General features: G+C 45.9%; 1 protein-coding gene across 1 annotated transcript in view; it reads left to right on the plus strand.

Annotated features, from left to right (window-relative positions):
- ETNK1 (ethanolamine kinase 1) overlaps nucleotides 1-23,380 on the plus strand; it is a 173,908-nt gene that overhangs the window by 115,129 nt on the left and 35,399 nt on the right. The window contains exon 7 of the mRNA XM_069228571.1: nucleotides 16,380-16,453. Within this exon, the coding sequence (XP_069084672.1) occupies nucleotides 16,380-16,453 (74 nt within the window). The remainder of the gene's footprint in view (nucleotides 1-16,379; nucleotides 16,454-23,380) is intronic.

Here is a 23,380-nt window from a genome sequence, read left to right on the forward strand (position 1 = left end):
AAACCCTTCGCACACGCCTCTTCGACGCCGGAATTCGCCACAAAACCCTGGACTGGATCACCTCCTTTCTCTCCGAAAGAACCCAAAGAGTTTGCCTCCCTCCATTCTGGTCTTAAGCCACCAAGACCATATGTGGAGTCCCCCAAGGATCCTCACTAAGCCCCACCCTCTTCGATATCTACATGGCTCCGCTCGCCAGCATCGTCCGCCCCCACATCCTCAACATAATTTCATACGCCGACGACACCCAGCTCATCCTCTCCCTCATGAGGAACATATCTACCGCCAAGAACAACCTCCACGCCGGACTCCTCGCCATCGCTAGCTGGATGACAGCAAGCCACCTCAAACTGAACTCAGGAAAAACTGAGATCATCATCTTCGGACCCAACAAGACACCAAGGAACGACTCATGGTGGCCTGCCACCCTAGGACCACCCCGACACCCACCACCCACGCACGCAATCTCTGCATTATACTAGACTTGTCTCTCTACATGGCTCACCAAATCAACGCCATATCATCCTCCTGCTTCAACACCTTCTCCATGCTACGCAAGACCTTCAAGTGGATTCCAATAGAAACCAGAAGAACGGTCACCCACGCCCTTGTCAGCAGCAGACTGGACTACGGCAATGCCTTCTACGCAGGGACCACAGCGAGCCTTCAGAGAAAACTCCAGCGCATCCAGAACGCCGCTGCACATCTCATCCTCAACCCTCCTCTCAACGAGCACATCTCCGCCCACCTCAGATCCCTACACTGGCTGCCCATCAACAAAAGGATTGTCTTTAAAATCCTAATCCACGCTCCCAAAGCCCTCCACAACACTGAACCGGCCTACCTCAATGACCGAATCAACTTCCACATCCCGACCCGCCAGCTCCGCCGACCTCACCCTCGCAACAGTCCACCGCATCCAACGCACTACCTCCGGCAGCAGATCCTTCTCCCACCTCGCCTCCAAAACCTGGAACTCCCTCCACCCCCCTCCCCCCCCAACCTACGCAAGACCCAGGACCTAATAGCTTTCAGAAAGCGCCTCAAAACCTGGCTCTTCAAGCAGTAAGTCACCCCCCCCCCCCAGCGGCTTGAGACCCTAACCGGGGAGTAGCACGCTTAAGAAATTTGATTGATTGAATGATATGCCAAGAAGAAGCCTTACAATTGTCTGCTATTAAGGTCCATTTTGCAGTGATTACTGCCTATAGAAAATGTCTTTCACAACTCTTTTTAAAAAAAAAAAACAAATCTGTTATTAAAGACTTCTTAAAGGTTTTGAAAAAAGTTTACCTCTCAATAAGTCGCACCCCCTCCACCTTCACCCCCCTGCCCTTGGGAATTGAACATAGTACTTTTACATCTCATGCAGGCTCATTTTGAGCCCATCCATAAAGCCCCATTGCAACACTTTTCCTGGAAGGCTGCTTTCCTAGTGGCTAATAAGTCAGCAGCTAGGGTTGGTGAGATTCAGGCTTTATGCTCTCACAAACCATATATGGTGTTCCATAGTAGTTAGGTAGTTATGAGGACTCCGAAATTCATACCAAAAGTTGTTTCCAAATTTCACATTAACCAGTCCATTTCTGTGCCTACTTTCTTTCAGCACCCTTCCAGTCCAGCTGAGAGAGCTCTTCATACTTTAGACGTCTGGCGAGTCTTAAAATTGTATCTAGACAAAACAAAAAATATTCACAAGTCTAATCAATTATTAATAATCTATGGCACTGTCTGTACAGGTTTAGCCATGTCTAAACAATCTATATCCAGGTTAGTTTCCTGCATCCTGTTCTACCACCAGAAAGCAAATAAGGTTCTGCCCACCGATAAGACTAAAGCTCATTCTGCTAGAGGGAAAGCAGCTACACCTACTTTAATGAGGAAAATATATATATCCTTTGCTGAAATATGTAAAGCAGCCACCTAGAGATCTGGTCACACTTTTACCATACACTATTGTTTGGAGATGATCAAGTAGGATAGGCTTCTCTGAGGAATCTCTTTGCCTAATTTTCTCTATGGATGGTTGTAAGGAAATGCCTCCTTGGCATGGTTACCCCCTGACTTTTTGCCTTTGCTGATGCTAAGTTTTGATTTGAAAGTGTGCTGAGGCCTGCTAACCAGGCCCCAGCACCAGTGTTCTTTCCCTAACCTGTACTTTTGTTTTCACAATTGGCACACCCTGGCATCCAGGTAAGTCCCTTGTAACTGGTACCCCTGGTACCAAGGGCCCTGATGCCAGGGAAGGTCTCTAAGGGATGCAGCATGTCTTATGCCACCCTGGGGACCCCTCACTCAGCACAGACACACTGCTTGCCAGCTTGTGTGTGCTGGTGGGGACAAAACGAGTAAGTCGACATGGCACTCCCCTCAGGGTGCCATGCCAACCACACTGCCTATGCAGTATAGATAAGTCTCCCCTCTAGTAGGCCTTACAGCCCTAAGGCAGGGTGCACTATATCATAGGCGAGGGCACAAGTACATGAGCACTGTGCCCCTACAGTGTCTAAGCAAAACCTTAGACATTGTAAGTGCAGGGTAGCCATAAGAGTATATGGTCTGGGAGTCTGTCAAACACGAACTCCACAGCACCATAATGGCTACACTGAAAACTGTGAAGTTTGGTATCAAACTTCACAGCACAATAAATGCACACTGATGCCAGTGTACATTTTATTGTAACATACACCCCAGAGGGCACCTTAGAGGTGCCCCCTGAAACCTTAACCAACTACCCGTGTAGCCTGCCACACTCGAGACATGTTGCTGGCCACATGGGGAGAGTGCCTTTGTCACTCTGTGGCTAGTAACAAAGCCTGTACTGGGTGGAGATGCTTCACACCTCCCCCTGCAGGAACTGTAACACCTGGCGGTGAGCCTCAGAGGCTCTCCCCCTTTGTTACAGCACCACAGGGCACTCCAGCTAGTGGAGTTGCCCCTCCCCCCCGGCCACGGACCCACTTTTGGTGGCAAGGCCGGAGGAGATAATGAGAATAACAAGGAGGAGTCACTGGCCAGTCAGGACAGCCCCTAAGGTGTCCTGAGCTCAGGTGACTCTGACTTTTAGACTTGCAAATGGAGGATTCCCCCAATAGGGATAGGAATGTGACCCCCTCCCCTTGGGAGGAGGCACAAAGAGGGTGTACCCACCCTCAAGGCTAGTAGCCATTGGCTACTAACCCCCCAGACCTAAACACGCCCTTAAATTTAGTATTTAAGGGCTCCTCAGAACCTAGGAACTCAGATTCCTGCAATCTAAGAAGAAGAGGACTGCTAAGCTGAAAAAACCCTGCAGAGAAGACTGAGACACCAACTGTTTTGGCCCCAGCAATACCAGCCTGTCTCCCCCCTTCTAAAGACACTGCTCCAGCGATGCTCTCCCCAGGGACCAGCGACCTCTGAATCCCCAGAGGACTGCCCTGCATCTAGAAGGACAAAGAACTCCAGAGGACAGCGGCTCTGTTCACCCAAGAATGCAACTTTGTAACAAAGGAGCAACTTTAAAACCTCTTGCGTTTCCCGCCGGAAGCGTGAGACTTGCTACTCTGCACCCGACGCCCCCGGCTCGACTTGTGGAGAACAAATCTTCAGGGAGGACTCCCCGGGGACTGCGAGACCGTGAGTAGCCAGAGTTGCCCCCACAGCGACGCCTGCAGAGAGAATCCCGAGGCTCCCCCTGACCGCGACTGCCTGCTTCCCAGATCCCGACGCCTGGTAAAGACTCTGCACCCGCAGCCCCCAGGACCTGAAAGATCGGAACTCCAGTGCAGGAGTGACCCCCAGGAGGCCCTCTCCCTTGCCCAGGTGGTGGCTACCCCGAGGAGCCCCCCCCCCCTTGCCTGCCTGCACCGCTGAAGAGACCCCTTGGTCTCCCATTGATTTCCATTGGAAACCCGACGTGTGTTTGCACACTGCACCCGGCCGCCCCCGTGCTGCTGAGGGTGTACTTTCTGTGCTAACTTGTGTCCCCCCCCCCCGTGCCCTACAAAACCCCCCTGGTTTGCCCTCCGAAGACGTGGGTACTTACCTGCTGGCAGACTGGAACCGGGGCACCCCCTTCTCCATTGAAGCCTATGCGTTTTGGGCACCACTTTGACCTCTGCACCTGACCGGCCCTGAGCTGCTGGTGTGGTAACTTTGGGGTTGCCCTGAACCCCCAACGGTGGGCTACCTTGGACCCAAACTTGAACCCCGTAGGTGGTTTACTTACCTGCAAAAACTAACTAACTCTTACTCCCTCCAGGAACTGTTGAAAATTGCACTAAGTGTCTAGTTTTAAAATAGCTATATGTGATTTATTTGAGAACTGTGTATGCTATTTTGATTATTCAAAGTTCTTAAAGTACCTACCTGTAATACCTTTCATTTGAAGTATTACATGTAAAATTTGAACCTGTGGTTCTTAAAATAAACTAAGAAAATATATTTTTCTATACAAAAACCTATTGGCCTGGAATTGTCTGAGTGTGTGTTCCTCATTTATTGCCTGTGTGTGTACAACAAATGCTTAACACTACCCCTTTGATAAGCCTACTGCTCGACCACACTACCACAAAATAGAGCATTAGTATTATCTCTTTTTGCCACTATCTTACCTCTAAGGGAAACCCTTGGACTCTGCATACTATTCCTTACTTTGAAATAGTGCATACAGAGCCAACTTCCTACATTGGTGGATCAGCGGTGGGGTACAAGACTTTGCATTTGCTGGACTACTCAGCCAATACCTGATCACATGACAAATTCCAAAAATTGTCATTAAAAATTGATTTTTGCAATTTGAGCTATTTTTCTAAATTTTTAAAAGTCCTGCTAGGGCCTTGTGTTAGTCCCTGTTAGCATTTCTTTTAGAGTTTAAAAGTTTTGTGAAAGTTTGAATTAGGTTCTAGAAATAGCTTTAGATTCTTAAAAAGTATTCCAACTTTTAGAAACATAATGTCTGGTGCAGAAGTGAATGTGATGGAACTCGACCTCACACCTTACCTCCATCTTAAGATGAGGGAGCTAAGGTCTCTCTGCAAAATAAAGAAAATCCCAGTTGGCTTAAGACCCTCCAAACAACGGCTCCAGGAGCTGCTGGCAGAGTTTGAAAAAGCCAACCCCTCTGAGGATGACCTCACAGAGGGGGAAGATAGTGACTTGGAGGAGAATTCCCCCCTTCCAGTCCTAATTAGGGAGATCAGGGACCCTCAATCCCTGACTCCAACCATAATAGTCAGAGATGCTGCTTCCCTCACAGGAGGGCACAGCACCTCTGTTATCACTGAGGAGAGCCTCAGTGAAGATGACCTCCTGTTAGCCAGGATGGCCAAAAGATTGGCTTTGGAGAGACAGCTCCTAGCCATAGAAAGGGAAAGACAAGAGATCGGTTTTGGTCCCATCCATGGTGGCAGCAACATAAATAGGGTCCGAGATTCTCCTGACATGTTGAAAATCCCAAAAGGGATTGTAACTAAATATGAAGATGGTGATGACATCACCAAATGGTTCACAGCTTTTGAGAGGGCTTGTGCAACCAGAAAAGTAAACAGATCTCACTGGGGTAATCTCCTTTGGGAAATGTTCACTGGAAAGTGTAGGGCTAGACTCCTCACACTCTCTGGAAAAGATGCAGAATCTTATGACCTCATGAAGGGAACCCTGATTGAGGGCTTTGGATTCTCCACTGAGGAGTATAGAATTAGGTTCAGGGGGGCTCAAAAATCCTCGAGCCAGACCTGGGTTGATTTTGTGGACTACTCAGTGAAAACACTGGATGGTTGGATTCAAGGCAGTGGTGTAAATGATTATGATGGGCTGTACAATTTATTTGTGAAAGAACACCTATTGAGTAATTGTTCAAATGATAAACTGCATCAGCATCTGGTAGACCTAGGACCAATTTCTCCCCAAGAATTGGGAAAGAAGGCGGACCATTGGGTCAAGACTAGGGTGACCAAGACTTCCACAGGGGGTGACCAAAAGAAAGGGGTCACAAGGCCTCCCCAGGGGAAGAGTGTTGAGACATCCAAAAACAAAAATAGTAAAGAGTCTTCTACAGGCCCCCAAAAACCTGCACAGGAGGGTGGGCCCAGAGCCTCTTCACAAAACAATTTTGGGTACAAGGGTAAAAACGTTGATCCCAAAAAGGCCTGGTGTCGTAGCTGTAATCAGCCTGGACACCAAACTGGAGACAAGGCCTGTCCCAAGAAAAGTACCACTTCTAACTCCACTCCAGCTAACACTGGAATGGCTAGTCTCCAAGTGGGATCAACGGTATGCCCAGAGCAAATCAGGTGTGTCACTGAAGCTACATTAGTCTCTGAGGGTGGGGTGGATTTAGCCACACTGGCTGCCTGGCCTCCTAACATGCAAAAATACTGGCAACAGCTCTTAATTAATGGGACAAGTGTAGAAGGCCTGAGGGATACAGGTGCCAGTGTCACCATGGTGACAGAGAAACTGGTTTCCCCTGGTCAATACCAATATCCAGTCACCAACGCTGATAATCAGATTAAAGTACATCCCATGGCTATGGTAACTTTAGAGTGGGGAGGGGTCAATGGCCTGAAACAGGTGGTGGTCTCCTCAAATATCCCAGTAGACTGTTTGCTTGGAAATGACCTGGAGTCCTCCGCATGGGCTGAGGTAGAACTGAAAACCCATGCAGCCATGCTGGGTATCCCTGAACTGGTGTGTGTCAAGACAAGGGCACAGTGCAAGGCTCAGGGTGAAAAAGTAGAGTTGGAGTCTGGAAAAAGGGCCCAGCCTACCAAGAGAAAAGGAAATACAACTGTGAAACCAGCTGCAACACAACAACAAAAAGAGAACCTCTCTTCTCAGGAAGAAGTTCTGCCCTCTGAGGGAACTGAGCCTCTGGAGTTAGAACCTTATCAGGTTGAGCTCTTAGGCCCAGGGGGACCCTCAAGGGAGCAGTTGTGTAAGGGGCAAGAAACCTGTCCCTCTCTTGAAGGCCTTAGGCAGCAAGCTGCTGAAGAGTCCAATGGCAAGAAAACTGGAACACACAGCGTCTATTGGGAAGATGGACTCCTTTACACTGAGGCAAGAGATCCCAAACCTGGTGCCACTAGGAGAGTGGTAGGGCCTCAGGAGTTTAGGAAGTTCATACTGACCTTAGCCCATGATATTCCTCTTGCTGGGCATTTGGGACAAACCAAGACGTGGGAGAGACTAGTCAACCACTTCTATTGGCCCAACATGTCCCAGAAAGTCAAGGAGTTTTGTGTCTCCTGTACCACCTGTCAAGCCAGTGGTAAGACAGGTGGACACCCAAAGGACCCCCTCATTCCACTTCCAGTGGTGGGGGTCCCCTTTGAAAGAGTGGGTGTGGACATAGTGGGTCCACTGGAACCTCCCACAGCCTCAGGGAACATGTACATACTAGTAGTAGTGGATCATGCTACTAGATACCCTGAAGCTATTCCCCTTAGGTCGACTACTGCCCCTGCAGTAGCCAAGGCCCTCATTGGTATTTTTACCAGAGTGGGTTTTCCTAAGGAGGTGGTGTCTGACAGAGGTACCAACTTCATGTCAGCATACCTGAAACACATGTGGAATGAGTGTAGAGTGACTTATAAATTCACTACACCTTACCATCCACAAACTAATGGGCTTGTTGAGAGATTCAACAAGACATTAAAAGGCATGATCATGGGGCTCCCTGAAAAACTCAAAAGGAGATGGGATGTCCTCTTGCCATGTCTGCTTTTCGCTTACAGAGAGGTGCCTCAGAAGGGAGTAGGGTTCTCACCCTTTGAACTTCTGTTTGGCCACCCTGTAAGGGGACCACTAGCTCTTGTGAAAGAAGGCTGGGAGAGACCTCTTCATGAGCCTAAACAAGACATAGTGGACTATGTACTTGGCCTACGTTCAAGGATGGCAGAGTACATTGAAAAGGCAAGTAAAAACCTTGAGGCCAGCCAACAGCTCCAGAAGTTTTGGTATGACCAAAAGGCTGCAATGGTTGAATTTCAACCAGGGCAGAAAGTCTGGGTTCTGTAGCCTGTGGCTCCCAGGGCACTTCAGGACAAATGGAGTGGCCCTTACCCAGTGCTAGAGAAGAAGAGTCAGGTCACCTACCTGGTGGACCTAGGCACTAGCAGGAGCCCCAAGAGGGTGATCCATGTGAACCGCCTTAAGCTCTTCCATGACAGGGCTGATGTGAATCTGTTGATGGTAACAGATGAGGACCAGGAAGCTGAGAGTGAACCTCTCCCGGAGCTTCTCTCATCAAACCCTAAAGATGGTTCAGTAGATGGAGTGATCTACTCAGACACCCTCTCTGGCCAACAGCAATCTGACTGCAGGAAGGTCCTGCAACAGTTTGCTGAGCTCTTTTCCCTAACCCCTGGTCAGACACACCTGTGTACCCATGATGTGGACACAGGAGACAGCATGCCTGTCAAAAACAAAATTTTCAGACAGTCTGACCAAGTGAAGGAAAGCATCAAGGTGGAAGTCCACAAGATGCTGGAATTGGGAGTAATTGAGCACTCTGACAGCCCCTGGGCTAGCCCAGTGGTCTTAGTCCCCAAACCTCACACCAAAGATGGAAAGAGAGAGATGAGGTTTTGTGTGGACTACAGAGGACTTAATTCTGTCACCAAGACAGATGCCCATCCCATTCCAAGGGCTGATGAACTGATTGATAAATTAGGTGCTGCCAAATTCTTAAGTACCTTTGACTTAACAGCAGGGTACTGACAAATCAAAATGGCACCAGGAGCAAAAGAAAAGACATCATTCTCCACACCTGATGGGCATTATCAGTTTACTGTTATGCCCTTCGGTTTAAAGAATGCCCCTGCCACCTTCCAAAGGTTGGTGAATCAAGTCCTTGCTGGCTTGGAGTCCTTTAGTGCAGCTTATCTTGACGATATTGCTGTCTTTAGCTCCAGCTGGCAGGATCACCTGGTCCACCTGAAGAAGGTTTTGAACGCTATGCAATCAGCAGGCCTCTCTATCAAGGCATCCAAATGCCAGATAGGGCAGGGAACTGTGGTTTACTTGGGACACCTGGTAGGTGGAGGCCAAGTTCAGCCCCTCCAGCCTAAGATCCAGACTATTCTGGACTGGGCAGCTCCAAAAACCCAGACTCAAGTCAGGGCATTCCTTGGCTTGACTGGGTACTACAGGAGGTTTGTGAAGGGATATGGATCCATAGTGACAGCCCTCACAGAACTTACCTCCAAGAAAATGCCCAAGAAAGTAAACTGGACTGTAGAATGCCAATAGGCCTTTGACACCCTGAAACAAGCAATGTGCACAGCACCAGTTCTAAAAGCTCCAGATTACTCCAAGCAGTTCATTGTGCAGACAGATGCCTCTGAACATGGGATAGGGGCAGTTTTGTCCCAAAACAATGATGATGGCCTTGACCAGCCTGTTGCTTTCATTAGCAGGAGGTTACTCCCCAAGGAGCAGCGTTGGAGTGCCATTGAGAGGGAGGCCTTTGCTGTGGTTTGGTCCCTGAAGAAGCTGAGACCATACCTCTTTGGTACTCACTTTGTAGTTCAAACTGACCACAGACCTCTCAGATGGCTGATGCAAATGAAAGGTGAAAATCCAAAACTGTTGAGGTGGTCCGTCTCCCTACAGGGAATGGACTTTATAGTGGAACACAGAACTGGGACTGCCCATGCCAATGCAGATGGCCTTTCCAGGTTCTTCCACTTAGTAAATGAAGACTCTCTTGGGAAAGGTTAGTCTCATCCTCTTTCGTTTGGGGGGGGGGGGGAGGTTGTGTAAGGAAATGCCTCCTTGGCATGATTACCCCCTGACTTTTTGCCTTTGCTGATGCTAAGTTTTGATTTGAAAGTGTGCTGAGGCCTGCTAACCAGGCCCCAGCACCAGTGTTCTTTCCCTAACCTGTACTTTTGTTTTCACAATTGGCACACCCTGGCATCCAGGTAAGTCCCTTGTAACTGGTACCCCTGGTACCAAGGGCCCTGATGCCAGGGAAGGTCTCTAAGGGATGCAGCATGTCTTATGCCACCCTGGGGACCCCTCACTCAGCACAGACACTCTGCTTGCCAGCTTGTGTGTGCTGGTGGGGACAAAACGAGTAAGTCGACATGGCACTCCCCTCAGGGTGCCATGCCAACCTCACACTGCCTATGCAGTATAGATAAGTCACCCCTCTAGCAGGCCTTACAGCCCTAAGGCAGGGTGCACTATACCATAGGTGAGGGCACAAGTGCATGAGCACTGTGCCCCTACAGTGTCTAAGCAAAACCTTAGACATTGTAAGTGCAGGGTAGCCATAAGAGTATATGGTCTGGGAGTCTGTCAAACATGAACTCCACAGCACCATAATGGCTACACTGAAAACTAGGAAGTTTGGTATCAAACTTCTCAGCACAATAAATGCACACTGATGCCAGTGTACATTTTATTGTAACATACACCCCAGAGGGCACCTTGGAGGTGCCCCCTGAAACCTTAACCAACTACCCGTGTAGGCTGACTGGTTTTAGCAGCCTGCCACACTCGAGACATGTTGCTGGCCACATGGGGAGAGTGCCTTTGTCACTCTGTGGCTAGTAACAAAGCCTGTACTGGGTGGAGGTGCTTCACACCTCCCCCTGCAGGAACTGTAACACCTGGCGGTGAGCCTCAAAGGCTCACCCCCTTTGTTACAGCACCACAGGGCACTCCAGCTAGTGGAGTTGCCCGCCCCCTCTGGCCACGGCCCCACTTTTGGCGGCAAGGCCGGAGGAGATAATGAGAATTACAAGGAGGAGTCACTGGCCAGTCAGGACAGCCCCTAAGGTGTCCTGAGCTGAGGTGACTCTAACTTTTAGAAATCCTCCATCTTGCAGCTGGAGGATTCCCCCAATAGGGATAGGAATGTGACCCCCGCCCCTTGGAAGGAGGCACAAAGAGGGTGTACCCACCCTCAGGGCTAGTAGCCATTGGCTACTAACCCCCCAGACCTAAACACGCCCTTAAATTTAGTATTTAAGGGCTCCCCAGAACCTAGGAACTCAGATTCCTGCAGCCTAAGAAGAAGAGGACTGCTAAGCTGGAAAAACCCTGCAGAGAAGACGGAGACACCAACTGCTTTGGCCCCAGCAATACCGGCCTGTCTCCCCCCTTCTAAAGACACTGCTCCAGCGACGCTCTCCCCAGGGACCAGCGACCTCTGAATCCTGCCCTGCATCTAGAAGGACCAAGAACTCCCGAGGACAGCGGCTCTGTTACCCCAAGACTGCAACTTTGTAAAAAAGGATCAACTTTAAAACAACTTGCGTTTCCTGCCGGAAGCGTGAGACTTGCTACTCTGCACCCGACGCCCCCGGCTCGACTTGTGGAGAACAAATCTTCAGGGAGGACTCCCCTGCGACTGCGATACCGTGAGTAGCCAGAGTGGCCCCCCTGAGCCCCCACAGCGACGCCTGCAGAGGGAATCCCGAGGCTCCCCCTGACCGCGACTGCCTGCTCCCAGATCCCGACGCCTGGTAAAGACTCTGCACCCGCAGCCCCCAGGACCTGAAAGATCGGAACTCCAGTGCAGGAGTGACCCCCAGGAGGCCCTCTCCCTTGCCCAGGTGGTGGCTACCCCGAGGAGCCCCCCCCCTCCCTCCCCCCCCCCCTTGCCTGCCTGCATCGCTGAAGAGACCCCTTGGTCTCCCTTTGATTTCCATTGGAAACCCGACGTGTGTTTGCACACTGCACCCGGCCGCCCCCGTGCTGCCGAGGGTGTACTTTCTGTGCTAACTTGTGTCCCCCCCGGTGCCCTACAAAACCCCCCTGGTTTGCCCTCCGACGCAGGTACTTACCTGCTGGCAGACTGGAACCGGGGCACCCCCTTCTCCATTGAAGCCTATGCGTTTTGGGCACCACTTTGACCTCTGCACCTGACCGGCCCTGAGCTGCTGGTGTGATAACTTTGGGGTTGCCCTGAACCCCCAACGGTGGTTCACCTTGGACACAAACTTGAACCCTGTAGGTGGTTTACTTACCTGCAAAAACTAACTAACTCTTACTCCCCCCAGGAACTGTTGAAAATTGCACTAAGTGTCTAGTTTTAAAATAGCTATATGTGATTTATTTGAGAACTGTGTATGCTATTTTGATTATTGAAAGTTCCTAAAGTACCTACCTGCAATACCTTTCATTTGAAGTATTACATGTAAAATTTGAACCTGTGGTTCTTAAAATAAACTAAGAAAATATATTTTTCTATACAAAAACCTATTGGCCTGGAATTGTCTCTGAGTGTGTGTTCCTCATTTATTGCCTGTGTGTGTACAACAAATGCTTAACACTACTCCTTTGATAAGCCTACTGCTCGACCACACTACCACAAAATAGAGCATTAGTAGTATCTCTTTTTGCCACTATCTTACCTCTAAGGGGAACCCTTGGACTCTGTGCATACTATTCCTTACTTTAAAATAGTGCATACAGAGCCACCTTCCTACAATTGTCTATTATTTTTCCACTGCAGTTTGTAAGGATTGACTTGCTATTCTAGTCAACGCTTATGATTATCAGTGGAGATCCCTGAGAGAGTATGAATGGTTTCTTACCTTTAATCCTAGTTCTCTCTCTCTCTCGATCTCTCGATCTCTCTCGATCTCTCGATCTCTCTCTCTCTCTCTCTCTCGAATCTCCATTGAAATCTTAAGCAACCCACCCTCCTCCCTGGTGGAAAAAACCGAGATGAGTAGTAGACAATCTCTACCACTGTCTCTGTAAAAATTAACTGATGTAACTAACTGCAACCTGCTGGGCAAGATGGGATACTGGTATGACTCCCTTAAAATCACAGACTTTTCAATTCTACAGAGTTGCAGCTTATAAGGCTACATTGTCCTATTCCTTCATCTTTTTCCATTAGAAAAGCTTTGTGAATGAGGTTTAGCTTGTCAGATTACACAATTACAGTTAATATTTCTGATCCTGTGTGTGTGTGTATAAATATCACCCTTTTTGAAATGTAGATTGAAGCAGTTGGTCAAAATAGCCTTATTTATAGGCTGCAAATCATTGATATCTTCCAGGCCTTACTGAAGAAAGGCGAACAGCTACACTTAAAATGATATATTGTGAAGGAGTGCTCCGGCATCCCTGCACGTGGGCAGGACTGTTCAGTGCTTGATTTTAACGGTAATCCCCCTGAGAGAGCACTAGGATTACAGGTACAGACTCATTCCATTTTAGGGAAATCATTGATCACAGGACAGTGCTGACCTGCAATTACTTCAGAGCGCAGAGAAATCAACTTTGCCCTGAAGTCTCTTTTTCCAGTCGTTCTATTTCATGTACACAGTAGGACAAGATGGCCACAGCACACAGAGAGTAATGTCCAACAGTAAAACGAGAATAGGTAATCCTGGTGTCGTAATGAGTTGGGAGAAGTATGAAGTTGAAGCGAGTCTCAAATCCTGTTTGCAGATGGTATCTTTATTTGTAAGTGTTAGAAATCATTGAGTCATCATGGAGATACAGCCAACACGTCATGTAACCTCTCGTTCACTCTGAGCTCACCGCCATTCTGCTTCCCGGTTATGGTGACAGGCTTATCAGGGCCTCCTCTATCTGCAGTATCATACAAGCTCCCCACCTACGCACCTACAGCTGCTTGGCTCAGCCATACTAATTACAGCTTTATGACTATACTAAGCCCACTCAATCAATCATTGAGCAACTTCTCTACCAAGTACTACCATCACCCATATTGGCTTACTGCCCCAGCCTTGATGAAGTCACCTGTGTGACGAAACACGTGTTGGCTGTATCTCCATGATGACTCAATGATTTCTAACACTTACAAATAAAGATACCATCTGCAAACAGGATTTGAGACTCGCTTCAACTTCATACTTCTCCCAACTCATTACGACACCAGGATTACCTATTCTCGTTTTACTGTTGGACATTACTCTCTGTGTGCTGTGGCCATCTTGTCCCACTTTGTTCTAGGGTACTTCTAGCACCCGTTTGGTGCCTACCGGGTAGTAAGGCACCGGGCCGCTTTGCACCAAACTTCGCTTATACTTCTGTATTCTGTAAAACTTTTTGTTTACTACCTAGAGGTGCGGCGCCTCTCACCCTTACTACCCTCTTTTCTCTTTGATGTACACAGTACATAAGCAGTCTATTATCTGAAAAAAACTGAGAGTAACAAGAGCAGGTTTGCTTCCTTTTCTTGTTCTCCTGTTTTTTCTGGCCCGCTTCTGTTACAAAAGCAGCACAATAAATGTGTGTGAAGGCAGGGTCTCCAGTTTATGAAACTAAGCAAGATTAAGTCGCATGTCATTCAAATGCTGAGATTGACTGCCTGGATTTTATGTGCATGCAGTGTGGTGGACATTTCAGTCCGCTGCCAACTGCTTGTTCATCCTGAAGCAGGTGAAGCACCCATTCACAAGATACTACTTTTTCAAGTAGAAGAGATCCTGGTATTGGAACATACCAAAAACGGACAGTGCTGCTTTACTTTTAATATTTGGTTAAATCTGACAACTTAGTAGTTCTGTTAAAGATTTTCTAGGTGGTCTTTATATTTCTTTTCACAAGTAAGAAGCCTATTTCCTTGAGGACTTATTGAAGTACAAGAACTAATCATTCAATAGCCATGTACTCTGATGTAATTAACGGTCATTGAAAACTTGCCCTGATTCCTTAAAAAATAAAGATTTCCAGTTTCCATATCACTCAGACAATATTATTACTTTTTCTTTACTAGTTGAAGCTTTCCAGTGAAGATCTCTATGGTCTTCCCTGGTTTGATCTGTCCCAAATACAGAACTAGGCACAGCCACAAAAGTGGGGATCATTTGTGTCCGAATAAATGTAGCTGCGCAGGATGGTAGGAATGCTCACAGCACTTTCTCTCACTGAAAATAGAGGAAAATATGTATTTTTAGCCAAAATGTGAGTGTTAAATCATAGTGGATTCCATACGAGCCACACTAACCTGAACTCCCCAGGGTGTGTAATTTTCAGAAACATTAGGAGTTAGTGGGTATCCGTGGGTGGTGCCCAATCCTGGGCCCAGGGCCAAATACTGTAGCTACCCACATCACAAAAAGAGGTCATTGTTCTCTCAGAATTTTGCTGCCTCTGTTGCATTTTGGGGCCTTTTGTGTTGTGGGCACTAGGCCAAGCCACACAAGTGGAGGGTACCGTTTTTAGTGAGAGGTATTTGGGAACACGTAATAGCATAACATTTGTTATCAATTGACGTTTTCTCTATTTTTGGCATGTAAATGTATGCCATTGTGCACATTTTGAAAAATACCCTCCGAATTTCATTAGAGTATGGATAACCGCAATTCACATGTGTACAAATAACCTCTTTTCCTACACTAATTATCTTGTTGTACATTTCAAGAATACATAGGTTTCCTTTATAGCCACTATTACCGTTTATCACATGAATTGCCGGTTGGTCAGTACACAGTGAAATATTATGAGCTGCAGCTCAGCTGTTTTGCCTTAGTATCTTGTGTTTTTGAACAACCAACAAACACTATCTATCCCTGTAACCAGAAGGGTCTAGTGGATATATTTCAATATAAATTGACCATTGGAGAAAAAAATATTTTTTGCCTTTTTTCCCCCTTTTTTGTATTCAGCTATTAGTCTCATTGGGAAAACCACGAGCAATTACCCGTTGCTGAATTGAAATATGTGATTACTATAAAAAAAGTATAGCTTTCCAGGTTCTCCCATACTGAAAGTAGTTTGAAACCACACAAAAATAGGAAAAACTGTTGCTTGTTTTGGAACAGCAAACCTTTTTGTATAAAATCATATGATTTCCTGCATAGTATGTTCGTCCTATATTTTTCTAAATAAACATTTTGCTATATTTTGTCTGTTTTCTCTGAACCCTTCAAGGAAATCCACAAACCCTGTGTACTTTTAGAATCACAAACATGTAGGAAATAAGGATTCAAATTTGGCTTTGATAGTTTTGGTGGGGGGTGGGGAGTGGGGAGGGGGAACTTTGTTGTCTGTGTGAAGTGCCCAATCATCAAATAAGGGCATGATAGGTAAGAGGTTAAGACTTGAATTGGTTTCTTTGCCAAATTTACATGACTCTTTCTTTCTCCTATGTAGTGAAGCAGTATATTAGTAGCACATTTGTACTTGGAAAATCTTACCATGTCTTTTGAAAATCAAGTTTAAGCATGTTCACCTCAGTTCAGCAGTCCAAGGGCACAAAGAATGAGGTAGTCAGACTTCTTATAGTATTGCATTAAAAACGCTTATATTCATTACTGTTAAATATACCAAGGATGTCCTCCCAGCCTAAAAATTGATACAAATGCAAAAAAATTTTAATAAATGGAGAAGTATAGTTACAGCATAGGAACTTATGTTTGTGATGCTCTCATTGATCACGTTTTGTTTTCCTTTAACAGGCTTCTCATTTCTTCTGGGGATTGTGGGCATTAATTCAAGCTAAATATTCCACCATTGACTTTGACTTCCTGGGGTAAGTTGTCTTAAATGTATTTTAAACTTTATAATGTAAGATGGTAAAGGAAGCGATAATTTAGCACTGTTGTTTAGGGTTCTCCAACCGTACCTATAGTGAGAGCTACTTCTGAACAATGAAAAGCATTTCCAGCCACTGTATGAACTGTGGATTAGAGAAGAGCACATAAAGGCCAAACAGTAAATGCCAGACTGAGAACCCATGGTAAAAATGTTAGTACAGCAGTGTAACCTTTACACTCAGTACATTGATATTTAATAAACTGTCTATGACCTAGCCACATCATTGTAAATGATCCAAAGTACAGCCAGTCAGAGCCCTGCACCCTCAACTGTTCCCTTGTGAGAAGCTTCAGACTGTCAGATATTTCTACCACATGTTACTGTAGAATAACCCTTTGAAAAGGCTCGCTCCAAAATACTTTTTTTGTCACCATGTCTGAGCTGGGCCAGACGAAATCTGTAAAAAAAAATAAATACATGAATGATGTTTTACATCCAAAATGCCTGTGCTGCTTTCTTCTCAGCCATAATCCTAAAAAATGTGACATCTGCAACATGTTTCAGCTAAGACTTTAAAAGATGAAAGATAGGAGGTTAACTTTACTCATTTTGAAGTAAAATATGGGGGAAAAACATCGTAGTCAAGCTAAGATTATTTTGGCTCTCACTGAGAAGACTGTGTAGAAGACTTCAAATCTGGCATTAAGACCCTCTAAGGGTGAGACATTATGCCAGCCGGCAACTGCTTTCTCCACACGTGTGAGATTCCAAGAAAACATAAAATGACTAAACGAAGGGGAAACCACTAAAATAAAGTAAAGGTGAAAAGGCGTAAGATTACTTGGGTAATCTCTTCATTTGCCCCGCTATTGATGAAAAGACTAGTGGGCACATCCAAGAAAGAGGTGAACTTCCGAATCTTCTCATTCAGTATATTCACCTCCAAAGAAAATGTAATCGCTGTTTTCATAGACAGTCAGCGATAAATTCATCAGCAACATCGAGGAAGCCATTGTCGATGGTGTTGTTGTCCACCAAGGTAGTGAAAACTCCACTGAATAATTTCTCATTTGTGACAGTTGAACCGACAAGACCACCATCTACGAAATAGTTTTTATCACAGTCAATGTCCATAAACAAAGTTCAGTTGGTTACAAGAATGAAACTCCTGTCAACAACAACGTAGGCAGCGCAGTACCCACAGCTGACTAGGACACTGCAGTCCATGACAGTACCACTGTGGCATATACCATTGACATGAGAAAAACTTACAAAACCTCTGCAAGTAGGTGCCTCCTGCTAGCAGGCAGCTAGTGCCTTCAGACTCAAAACAGCATCACCAGTACCTGCAGTGACACCTTTTCAGAGTGATTGTGTCACCAGTACCATTGCTCCCCCCAAAGAATTTACTGCAGGACGCTTCTTTGGGCCAGGAAGGAGAAAATATGTAAAAAGAGTCTAATTCGGATGACATAGAATCTTTCTTTAAGGAAGATGGTGATCGAGAAAGTGACCAAGAGGCTAATGGACCTTCAGATCTCAACACACAGTATGTGGACTCTAAGCAGGAGTTCAAAAAAATGTAATTCCCCACCTTGTAAGGTGCAGCAACTGCGTTCGCCTAGACTGAATGAAGAACTCAAAAGCCATTGGTGCGGTCCGCCTCTCCCAAGATGGTTCAAGTGCCATTGAAAATGATAAATAGCCTGCTGGACATGATCAACGACTCCTTCCACCTTACAATCCAGGGTCACTTTAGAAGGGGTATCCACACCTTAAACTCCGACATCAATACCAATGCTGGTGGACCTAGAGTCATTATATATACCTAAAAACCAAACACCGCAGAAAACAATATCACCTGAGGGAGATGCCTCTCCCTTTAGAGTAAACCGTGGCACTGGTGGTGAGCTGTCCAGTTCAGATGAAGAGTATCCGGGAGCTAAAGGGCCGCTAGATGCAAGACAGTTCGGTAAATCCAAGCAGAGATTCAGATTGGAATGACTTACTAATTCTAGAAAATGCATGCCTTGCACCAGCACCAAGGGATTCACCATCGGATGAAATAGGATGGTTTCTTGTCCTGGTGGAGAAAGTCTCATCTTTTTAAACTACCAACTAACTTTGTGGAAAATAATTGCATTTTTATTTTAAAGCAAAATCCTGCCGGAGTGCAAGTTCCACTCCCATTTTGTAACATCTGTGGGAAGAAGGTATGCTCCCAGTGCAGAACCGAACAAAAGTGACTGTAAATCTATCTACAATAGAGAAGAAGTTCAAAGCCACAATTTCAGTGCCTGCATGTATTTTAAATAAGGTCGAGAATGTCCGCCTCGGTAGAAGGCAGGCCTGGAAATTCTTTAACCCCATATACTGTCCCCACAGTTAAGGAAGGGTGGGAATTAGGGTTCCATGGTAAAAATAGTAAATGTGCTCACTGCAGATGCAGTGAAGACTGCTAATGCATCAGCCTTGCAAGATTCGACAGACACCCATGGAGTGACACAGCGCCGCTTTCAGAAAATTGGCAGAAGAAAAAATCAAGGGAAAAGGCAGTTCTAAAGGATGGAGATAAGGCATCTGCTACTCGAATTGATGCAGCTGTAGATTAATCCTCCTGTGCCTTTAGTTAGATTGGTAATGCAGTTGTGATGCGTAGCCCTGGATGGCTGAAAAATATCATTCAGGCTAGGCCAGAAGTACAGTCTAGGCTAATGAGTCTAGACTGTACTTTGATGGTGTCGACATTTTTGGGAAAAAGGTGGACGATACGCTGCAAGCAATAAAAACACACTCTGAGACAGCCAGAACCTTAGGGATGTTCCAAAGTAAGCAGCCACATAAAGGATATGGGTGACAAAATCAGAACTTCTATAATAGAGTATTGTTTTTTTCCAACCAATATGGCTCATATTGTCCGGAATCAAGGCAGCAGCAATCATAGTCAAATAACAAGGATCAAAGACTCCGAGGAGATCAGTCCTCGAAATACGACTCAAAAGGAGAAGAACCTGACATCCAGTAAGATCTGTCCCCTGTCAAATCTGCCAGTATGTAGATGGTAGAATAGCATTATTCTAAGAACCTTTGCTGCATATTACAATGGACAAGTGGGTGTTGTTAATTGTGCATCCTAGTCAATCCCTAGAATTTGTGGAAAGCACAACCGCTTGCAACAACTACTACTGGAGATATTCAAATGAATTTAGATCTCCATAGAGCAAGTACTATCAATGGAAACATTTGAAAGCTTTGATTCAAGATTATTTTTCTTATTAAAAGATCAGGGGATTGGTGACCCTTTCTGGACCCAGGAAATCTAAACAAACCCTTAAAGAACCAAATGTTTCACATGGTTACATTACAATAGGTTCTACAATACCTAAAGATGGACATATCTGGCACCTATTGGTCTAGTGGATGCATACTTCATCTCACCGATACATGTGAAAAACAGAAGGTTTCCTGGTTTCATGGTTGCTTGTTGCCACTACCACTTCAAAGCCTTGTCTGTTGGTCTGAAGTTGGCGCCTCAAGTCTTCACCAAATGGCTAATGCCAGTGACCGCTGTTATAGGATGAAAGGGAAGTATTGTTTATCTGTTCTTAAACGACGGGCTTATAATCTACAGACTCACATGATGACAAATTTAACAAGAGAAGTGTTTAATTTACGCTTGGCTCTCAGCAAAAGAAAATCACGTTTAACTACAAGAAGGGATTTGATTTTTCTGTGATCTAGAAGAGGGATTGGTACATCCATTACAAGAGGGGTGAAATTTCGAAAAAGTACCATACTAAGAGCAATGAATGCAATCATAGGAATAATGTATTTGTGCATTTTTCTTTTGCCTCATTGTTTCGTATGCATGGGGATATTACAGGAATAACTGAGCAATCAGTGGCAGTAGATTTCAGGGCTCTGGGATAATGCTGGTAGGGTAACACCATCCATAACAAGCCCTTTAATGGAGGATAAAAAAGGAACCTCTTTGAAGGCCAGCCACTGAATCCCATGAAGCCCACTTTTCCCGTCTAGTGATGCATCACCCACAGAATGGGGTGCAGATTTGAAAGATATGAAAACAGATGGACTATGGGCGAAAGAAGGATTATGGGCGGAAGAAGTGTACCAGTTGCACATAAATATCCTGGAACTCCAAGCAGAGGTTGGTATTAAATGTATTACTGGCTACAGTTCAAGGCACTTGTCTTGGTGTGTACAGCCAGCACCACCGCCATGTTTTAAATTAAAACCATTGCGAACCAGATCATTTTCACTATAGTAGGTAGCCCTAAGATTGTGGGCAGTTCAGCACAGTGTGGAACTCTGCGGACCATGTTCCAGGAGTGCACTAGGATGTGGCAGATCGTCCGAGCAGCCAATAATCAAAGTTTTACTAGTGGAAAATGGACAACAATTAGTTATGCCTAATCTTTTAGAGATGAGGCACTCCTCATTGGGACGTTTGCTACAAAACAAAACCACAAACGCAGGAACTTTGCAAGCAGGTGGCCCTGTAAAGGTTTAAAAGGGAATGCATTTGCAATCAATAGCCTAAGAAGTTTGTTTATACGTTCCTTCTGACTTCTCTAATTCCCAGAGTGATATGCAGGGTAAAGAGAACTGTACAATGATGATAGACCCGGCATGGGCACATTAGCACTGAAATGTGGCATGGTGGGTGGGACATGTCAGTACAGACACCTACCCAGTTCAATCTTTAAGGAGCAGGGGCCAGATAATGCATCACGATCCACAGTTGTGAAATTGACTGCATAGCTCATCTATTAGAGTTTGGGCTTTTCCCATTCCCTGAGAGCCGCAAACGTCACCTCTCTAATATTGGCCATATATCTTAAGCATCTCGTACTGTGCTGGACTATCAGTTGCATCAGTTAAGGTTCATATTGGCACTATCACGATTTTTAAGGGAACCTGAAACGTTATCATTATTTTCACAGAGAACATTAAAAGAATCTGTGGAAGGATAGCTCGGAATGTTTCTGCTCGCTCCTTAGCTGACTCCTGAATGGGAGCTAAATACAGTACTGGTGCCTTGATGCGTCTCACTTTTGAGGCCATTCATAAGGCATCAATCCAACATATTTCCCAGAAAATAGCATTCCTTCTGACCATCACTTCAGATAGAACAGTTAAGAGAATTACAAGCACCGTTATGTAAAGAACCTTTTTAATATTATACAAGGGATAAAGTAACTTTAACAAGGTTTGTTCCTAAGGTTCCTTATTCCTTTCATATAAAACAGAGGAGTAGATATATATTTTTTTTATAATGTTTTCCAAATCAAGCCTCAACTGTGGAGAGAAATTGCATTCTTTAGAGAGGAGTTTCTATATCTATTTGAGTGCTATGAAAGACTTCAAAATATCAGAGCAGTTATTTATCTTAACTTCTGTAAGCAAAGGCAATCCAATACCGTAGCAGTCTCCGGCAAGATGGATTGCATTTTATGTCACAAAGTCTCATGCATTGTTGAAGAGACCATATAACACGTTCCGTAAGTGCTATGGCAGGGACAGCCACTCTTTTTGTTGGATCAAAAGACATTTGAAAAGCACCGCCATGAATGACAACACATGCCTCCGCTAAGCATTGCACATTGATGTGGATACCAACAAGGATGCAGCTGTGAAAGGGCATTGCTCAGAAACCTACTTGCATAAAGTAAGCCTGAAGCCCTTCCACCACTCTATTGGATACTACCGTGATAATCTTTTCTTGTTTTAAACCTTTATTTTAGAGTTGTTTTCTTAATTACACAAACCCAGGAAATATAAACTTAAGTTCGATGGCATATGTTGCTGCAGATACACATGTTTAGCACAGTCCGCTGCCTGGTGTTGGGCTCGGAGTATTACAAGTTGTTATTCTTCGAAGAAGTCTTTTTTGGTCACGGGACCGAAGGACTCCTCCCTCTTCGGCTCCATTGCGCATGGGTGTCGACTCCATCTTAGATTGTTTTTTTCCGCTGTCGGGTTCGGACGTATTCCTTTTCGCTCCGTGTTTCGGTTCGGAAAGTTAGTCAGAATCTCGGAAGAAAGCGTCGGTATTGTTCCGTTCGGTATCGGGATAGTTAGGTACATCGACACCGATCATCGGAAGACTTTGGGGTAGCTTCGATTCCCCCATCGGGGCCTGGTCGGCCCGACCGCGTGCGACATCGAAGCCGATGGAACGGACCCCGTTTCGTTTCTGCTCAAAATGTCACAGTAAGTATCCTTATACAGATCAGCACTTGGTCTGTAACTTGTGCTTGTCCCCCGAGCACAAGGAGGATACCTGTGAAGCCTGTCGAGCCTTCCGGTCCAGAAAAACACTCCGGGACCGAAGAGCCAGGCGTCTACAAATGGCGTCCACGCCAACAAAACAACGTTTCGACGACGAAGAGGAAACTTTCTCGGTTCCGGAATCAGAATCCGGAGACTCCGACGTCGAACAACTGCAACAAACAGTGAGTAAGACGTCGAAAATTAAAACCATCGAGAAGACAAAAGCCCAGGGGACGCCACTGCCAACAGGCCATGGCTCGACCCATAAGACCGGCGACCCGTCGAAGGCGCCGAAAAAGGGCACGCCCATAGCGAAGACACCCGACTCCGGTCGAGGGACCGCCATGGAGCAACCTCGGAGCCGAGATAGCGGCTCCGAGAGGCAAAAACAAGATGCCGGCACCGAAAAACCTCGGCACCGAGACACACTGCCGAAATCCACAAAAATTCTGTCGGTGCCGAAGCCGAAAAAAGATTCTCTCTCGGCGCCGAAAAGTTCCACACCTTCATCCTACACAGAGGAACAAGGAATAAGTGGCCAGATGCACAGATTTGGACAAGAGCTCCAAAGTGTAGAATCAGACTACACACAAAAGAGACTGTACATCCAGCAAGACACAGGGAAGAT

This window comes from Pleurodeles waltl, chromosome 4_1, assembly GCF_031143425.1.
Source record: "Pleurodeles waltl isolate 20211129_DDA chromosome 4_1, aPleWal1.hap1.20221129, whole genome shotgun sequence".
NCBI classification, from domain to species: domain Eukaryota; kingdom Metazoa; phylum Chordata; class Amphibia; order Caudata; family Salamandridae; genus Pleurodeles; species Pleurodeles waltl.